At 39.2% G+C, this 7,757-nt stretch overlaps 1 protein-coding gene across 1 annotated transcript; it reads right to left on the bottom strand.

Moving 5' to 3' along the window:
* Positions 1-4,058: 4,058 nt before the first annotated feature.
* LOC142947262 (uncharacterized) lies at positions 4,059-5,471 on the bottom strand. Its single transcript, XM_076088730.1, has one exon. It carries the CDS (start codon positions 5,469-5,471, stop codon positions 4,461-4,463), a length of 1,011 nt encoding a protein of 336 aa, XP_075944845.1. The 3' UTR covers positions 4,059-4,460.
* Between the last annotated feature and the right edge of the window lie 2,286 nt (positions 5,472-7,757).

The raw sequence follows: 7,757 nt of genomic DNA, 5'->3' as shown, positions 1-7,757 counted from the left end.
AGTATTCTGAAGTATCTGCTGGAAGCGGTGATGTTCTGTATCATGTCTGTAGACCTTGGTGCTGTCACATTCCTTCACTGGCATGGCAGCAGTGTTCCTGTCTGTGTCTTTTCAGCCTTTTCTCTTTTCACACGCCAGCCTCTTTGGCTCAGAGCAGCTGCTGATAGGCATTAGAATGAAATGATGGGAATATTTGTTCTACTCACTGACACCATCACCGTGGCCAGAACATTGATTCTGTCCATCTCTTCTTCCTGTATTACCCCCATGTTTCATTTCCTGGGCATATAACATGGTGAATTTGAAGCAGTACACAGAGATTTCGCCTGATTTGCGTGTTTAGATTTCTCATCCATGACCTCAGCAAACCCACAAACTCAATTTTAATGAGCTGTTTTAGAAGTGCGGGCATTAGAAAGGACTTTGAAATAAAACACAAAAATGAATCCCCGAAAAACCTATCAAAACTTTCAAGGCAATTCTTATTAAGGTCTTCTTATTTTTCTTCCAACGCCTTGTTAAAAACATGTGTTTTCTGCAACTTCAAGTTATCCATGACGAAATTATAAAATTGTTAGGCTACAGATCAGAGACGCGTTGGAAGCCTATTCGTCACGGGTTTTCATGGAATCAACCTCTACAGGAGTCTCTTCCACCATGTCAAAGTAGACAATAATGGAGTATTTGGCAAGGGTGCAAAGAACTGCTCTGCAAGGGAAATCCGGTAAAAGAAAATCCTTTAATAAACAGAGATTCAACAAGCTATCCTTGTGCAACGATGACAAAGAAGCACAGACAACAGTCATACTTCTAGGACAGGATTTGTTGTCAATTGAGCTTTTTGGTTTACACTTTATTTCATCCAAAATGTCATCCTTTCCCAGAGGATACTAAGCCTGTGCAAAATGTATCTATGTAATGCGTTCCAGGTTCTTTAAATGACTCGTACCAAAGATCTTCCAGTCGGGGTCCTCTTCCTAATCTTCCACAATTCTGTGTGTCTGGCCTGCTGATAAAGACACTGGTAAATCCCTCCTAGCCTGTAACGCAGACGTTTACTGAGTAGAGAATGTGTTGCACCCATGGTGGATGTATCGTACTTAAAGATGGCACTGATTTATTTGAATGAAAATTGCTCACCTAGGGCATAAATCCTGAAAAAATGTCTAGCTTCTGTGTTGTGCAGCCCACTGCACATACGCATTTCCCCCGCCCATGTGTTCCCACTTGGCCCATGGACTTTAATTTGGGATGTTGTCACGCAAATCATTTTTTTGTTCTAGGAACATTTTACAAACATAAATAATTTTATGGATTACAAATGAATAATCCAAGAGCAATAATTGGCCTTTGTTTGCTGTTCGAGGTGTCCTGCTGACAGTTTTACGGACTTTTATAATGGAGGTATTTGGGGGAAAAAAAACGTTTTTGCTGCAATACTACGAGTGCCCACCAGGGCAAATTGGCACCAAGGCTGAGTTGTGCCATATCAAAAGCTCTTTAAATACATCTGAGGTTCTACCACATAAACTAGTTTTTAAATATAGATTAGTTGTTGTTCAATATTTACACCCAGTAACTGCCAGGTGTAAACTGAACTAAGTAGAATAAAGTTAGTCTACTATCGTGTTGTTTATGGAAGTTATGTTTCATCTTGTGATGCTGCAGTTACTTTCTGTTTACATGCATTTCTTTTGATCAGTCCTTCTTAAAAATGTTCTCTTGCAAAAGATTTTAGTAAATCACTAGTTTGAAACTGGCAGTAACTACAATCTTAGGAACAAATTTACACACAAACTTAGTAAATCATTTTCAAACAGCTGGGGCAGCCAATTCAGATATAAAACCTATTTACAGTCAGAGATTCAGATGTTAGAAAACTTCCTTCCCACAAAGCATTGCTTTGGCCTCAGACATCCAGTTTCTGTGAGGTGCTAAATATCGCTGAGGTCTGGAAAGTATTCTGCCTCCATTTAAAAAATCAGTTGCAGCCTGATTCCTTGTGAAATTGATTTGGTGTGTTGCAGACAGCCACATACAATGCCGAGACAGTCCACAAATTGTGTACAGTGTGAAGAAAGTGTGCAAAAAACGTGAGATGAACAGATGGAAAAGATCAAAAAACTAGGACTGGCAACAGATCGTGTGAGTTTGATTCTTAATGGGACATTTGAAAAATGGCTTCGCACTGTTTAATGCAATAATAATGTGCTGAGCAACACCACAACCCAATCTCTCTACACATTTTCCTTTTAATGACTTTTACAGACTATTACTTTAAACAACATAATGGTATACAAAGTCATTATATCTGTTTGATTTTCAGGACTAATCGGCAACATTGCTTTGTCAATAAACTTGGGACTGATTGGGAGATTGTGTCTCACTCACTGCTTTGTATGCTTTGAGTTTCAGAAAGAGGACTAAGGTCAAAGAGTGCTAAGTTGGTTCAAGAATGTTAATAGGTCATAATCATCTCTGTATTTTCAGACAAATCTGATAAAAAGGCCTCTGCGCTGGCTGACCTCTGATTTTCTGATTTTGTTTGCAGGCTGCTCTCCCCAGACTTGGCAGCCCGTGACAATGAAATAACTGTTATAAGAATGATCTGACATGAGTATAAATACTTTCCGTGGGTAAATGACCCTTTTCCTGGACACACGCACTCCAAGATCAAAAGGCTATATCCTCTGGACTCCAAGAGCCACTGATTAAACACATTTCAGAGGTATTTCCCTTCCATTTCCAGGGCAGATCTGGCAAAGCCATATGAGATGTGTTTCATTAAGTTGTATCTTGAAATGTAGTCCCTCGTGTGTGTACAGTAAGTGAGAATACAGTATGCCTATGTATGTGCACATGTGTTGGTCTGTATATGGTACACATTGTTTGCTGGTGAGGGGAAGTCATGTGGCGTGTTGCCAGTAAAGTCTCTGAGTTTCTCAAGAAAGACAAGTGGGATTGTTCCGGGAGCAGATACCAGCTTTACTGCCAAATCCCTGCCGGCTGGACTGAAATTTCAGCCATGTAAAGAGAGCAGGAGTGGAGCAGCCTGACAAAAGATGACATTGGCTTGTAAGTTTTAGGCGATGACGCTCATGGGGATTCCATTATGTGGCTGTCACACAGCATTAGGCGGGACAGCAAACACTTTCATGTGTGGATTACCATTTACCCATTGGAGATAATAGATATTTGCCTTAGCTAATCCATGCCTCTATTGATTTTTTTTCCCCTTTAATAACTTCTTGCAAGCAAGCAAATTTTAATATGCTGACATGTAAGAAGCTGGAACAAAAGGCTGTTTTTGACACGGTTAACTTTCACTTTTATCACTTTTCAATACAAATATGAGATATAAGATCATTTTGACAACCACATTTTTTTCCAACGCCATATATTTAAACTACAGAAAATATATTACAGAAACTCAATTGTTAAGATAAAAGTGAAGAAAATAATCTTCATTCAATAAAATGCTTATGTAAGGTCAGATGGTGAATAGTTGTGTCTGTTATATTTCTGTCCATTACGTGATTGTTAAGATACAATAGTTCTTATACCATACTAATTCAATTTACAAAAACAAACTGTCTGCATATTAAAAGTCTGAAATCACTTGAGTCTCTGAGCCATTGACCATTGTTGTCGAAGAATTATAAAAAAGCACCAAATGTGTATTAATCCGCCGCTGAACTAAGTACCCAACAATTACGAAACTCATTCTTGTTTGAGAAACATTTGTTAAAAACTACAGTGCCCAGCTGTTTTTGAAAATGTTTTATCTTTTTTTAAATGTATGTTTACATTCATATTTTTTTTTAAAGATTTATCTCTTAACTTAGAAACAATGAGCTTGTGGCTAATTGCAACAGACAGGCTTAACACATTTTGGAAAGTGTTGAAAGAAAAAATGGGATTTGTTAACATAAGAATATATAGAATATCACCAGCCATATCCTTAAATCTACGACATCAAATAGTTTAGACAAACCTCTCTTTCTGTTAGGAAATTGCTTTATTTATAAGACACATTTATAAGTACATTGACTCTGCAGATAAGTCATAAAAAAGCTGGTAAGACCACCAGTAACATTAACAAATAAGAACTATTCTCTTTATATTCCCCACCAACCATTTACCCCCACCACTATAAAGGCTAAATTAAAAAAATTAACAAAACTTCAACATAGATAAGCCATGATATCCCATTTAAAGTTGTTGGGTAAATGAAGACTGCTTCAAATTCTGCCTCCCACGCACACAGCATGTCATGACAGCTATATGCTGGAATATTACAGAGATAAAGAAAGTGTAGGTTATAATTGTGGACATGAATAAGAAATTTCTTGAGCGATTTTCTTCATTTTGGTTCAGTTGTATGGTACAAAGCTAAAAGAAATATGCATCTTTGTCTTCATTTTCACAAGTTCCTAGGATGGTAAGAGAGGGAGGTAGATTCAGATGTTTGCTGTCTGGGGGGTCTTCGTCCTCGGCTTCGGCACAGGTGAAGGTTGTCCTTCGGCAGCTGTGGATAGCTGTAAGGATCTGTTTTCAGTCTGAGCTTCAGGCTGAGAAACGCTCTCGTAACAGGATCCGGGTGAAGAATTATGTCTCAGTGGTGGAGAGTCCTCAGTCGGGTGCAGAGTCTCATAATCTTGGCTGATGAAGTCGGGCTCTCGTTTGTTTCGAGAAAGCATTCTCATCTCCCCTTCATCCCTGCGTCGCATTTGGTTTTTGATGCGTATGTTGCAGCAACATAACACGATGATTAAGATGAGCAACAACAGAATCAGACCTGCTCCTCCTGCTAGCACTGCCAAAACAGCTTTGGATGTAAAACAGATTGATGGTGGTGCTGGACTTGTACACGCTGGCCGGACAGTGTCACTCTTCTCCTTGCTGACTCTGTTTGCCACACTACATGTAAAGCTCCTCTCCCCTTTCAGCTGTGCCAGCGATATGCTCAGGGTTTGTCTTGTTTCGCTGGTCAAGGTCTTTTCATTGAGGGTCCATGAGAACACCAGATCCTGAGGTTTAGCTACGAGGCAATTTAGATTAACAGCACCAGACTTGAGGTCACAAATGTAGCTGAGTTGAGGTTTTGATACCTTGTCCATCATACAGAGACGACCAGTCCACGTTTTAGCCAGAGTATCGTTGGGATTCAGCACTGTTGCTTGGTACGCCCCTGCACTTGAGAATTGTAGGTTCTTCAGCAAAAGAGATCCAGTTGTAGATATGTCCTCCGACTTTCCAACAGACAATTTGCCTTGTTGTTTGTATAAAATCATCGTGCTATTATGAGTCCATTTCAGCACATGTGAGTTTGCCAGTCCCTCATAGACAAACGGCAGAGTTAGACTCTGTCCAACTACAGCATGAAAATCACAAGTGTCCTTGTTTGCTGCCGTGAGGTTGATGAATCCCGACAGAATGATGACACCGAGTGTGGCGACAAAACACGCCATGATATACAGGAGTAGAACAAGGTATCCGTATAGCAATCACTTGACCGCAATGATTCCCTTCTCTAGTTTAATCTTTCATTCACAAGCCCGGGTGGAGAAGCAGTCCTGTCGAGATGAGTCGTTACAATAGCCACACAGAATATAACTGGCACGTAAATGACAGACTTCGAGCCCTTTAACGAGAAGTGAATCTTGAGTGGGAAGGAAACTTTATTAGAGTCTGCTTTCAGTTCTCTGAAGATGACACAAAGCCTAGTCAAAGTCATGCGGCAACTGACATTTTCTGCCCACGAGAAGAATATATATAGAAATATGTGTCTTGCGTTGCAATTTGTTGCAACAAGCATGACCTGATGGAAAAACAATTGTGGTCAAAACATTGTTAAATAAACCACTGAAACCACATGAAATGTGTTTAACTTCTGCTTAGAAAAGTTAAGTTGAGTAAGTTTTGCTGCATTGTGAAATGTAGAGTATCTATATCCTGTTTCTGGTTTGTAGATTTTAGGGTTGTTTAAAAAACACACTTGCATATGAGGAACAAATAACAAGAAGAATAGAGAAAAGAGAAAAGGGTTAAAAAGGGTTGGGTTAGGGTTAGGCTAAAGTCAGAGCAGAATATATATCAGAATATACTATTTCAGTCTGTTCTTGGGAAAAACTCATGAATAACTCAACATGAATAACTCTACCTGATGTGTTCTGCAAACAGAACACAGGCACCAATACACAGTTTAATATATCAGCAAGTTAAGATACAGAGTATATTAAGGTGCTGAAATATCATGAAAGGAGTTCCAAGATTTATCATCACTCTGATATTTCCCTGCTGGCTTTTGCCTTTTTCATCCTGGTTATTGGTTTCTGCCTGTCAAAGAATACAAATGACTTTTATCTGTCACCTCTAAATTGGTTTAGTCAGGGCTGCCTTGTCTGATAAAGCAATTGAATAATGAGAGGCCACCACCTCTTCAAAATATCTGTTGCAAATGCTTTTGTTTTACTGCCTTCAGTGGGGCCACTCAACTAGAGAGCATGTGCATTTCGTAATTAGATATGGGGCTATGCTGTCAATTAAAAATGTAATTAAATGCTTTCAATAAATCTCCTCTTGAGAGAAGAGCTGTTGTACAGAAAGCCGCACAACAGTGTTTTACTTTTAACAAACGATAAACAAGGCTGCAGCCAAACCCAGTCGACCTCATTTGGCTCTGTGGTTTTAATCCAACAAGTCTCCAAGTGGCACATATTCTTTTGGTTTTTAATTTGGTGGCTCTGAAATGGAGTTGGCATTTTTTCATGGAATTAAACCAAACAATTTGCTCTTGAATTGTACCTCAATCATCATAATCAAGTAAGCTCTCTGTGAATCCCCTTCAGCACTTCCAGTAAAGCAGAGTCATAGTTCGGTTGCCATCGAGAAATACCCTCGTCATTCTATAATTCATGGCAACACTAGAATGAGTTCATTTTACACCCAGCGACCATAATTTCATGCAATTAGCAGTGATTCACAATCTCTCTATAGCTCTCAGAACCTTCAAAGATACCCATAGCAAGAAGAACACCTGTTTCTTTTAGTTTCACCGTCATTACACTTTTTCCTACCCTGAGGGAATGGATTGATGGAGGGGGCGGACGGAGAGTCGAATGCAATGGATTCCTAGCTACAAATGTTGTAAAGATTATATCTCCCAAGAATTTGTCCTGCCAGCTCACAAAAAAGAACGTGTGTGTGTGTGTGTGTGTGTGTGTGTGTGTGTGTGCTGAAAGCAGCAGGTTCATACAGGAAAAAAGCAGAGCAGACATATGGTGTGCTTGTGTTTTATATCGTAGCTGACATGAGCCAAAGTTTCTATTCCCAACCCTCAACTTTTTTTTTTTAATCAAATTTTGCAATACGGTACCTGGCAACAAAAACTTACATTGAAATGCAATGACGGTTGTGAGATGGAAGAGTTTCAAAATCCAGCTTTTTTTGCCCGTTGTTTTTATTTATCACAAAACAAACACGATTCAGTAATAAGAAAAGAGACCAAAATTCTGATTCGTAGTGGCTGTAGAAGCTGAATATCCCCCAAAATGTTTCATCTGCAGGGAAGTTGGTAATTATTGAGACATTTTTGTTTTACCTCTGTGAAGTGCATTGTGTTTGAAATAAAATTATATATGCAAGCCAACACTCTAACTTTAATCTTTTACTTTTTTACATCCACATCTGCCTCTAGAAACACATACCCCTCTCTATTTTCCCCAAAGGTAAAATGCCCTGCAGTGTCGAGTGGA

Source organism: Anarhichas minor, unplaced genomic scaffold, assembly GCF_050575085.1.
Source record: "Anarhichas minor isolate MPS153535 unplaced genomic scaffold, ASM5057508v1 ptg000011l, whole genome shotgun sequence".
NCBI classification, from domain to species: domain Eukaryota; kingdom Metazoa; phylum Chordata; class Actinopteri; order Perciformes; family Anarhichadidae; genus Anarhichas; species Anarhichas minor.
Note: the sequence above shows the minus strand (reverse complement) of the source record. Positions and strands in the feature narration are given on the sequence as shown.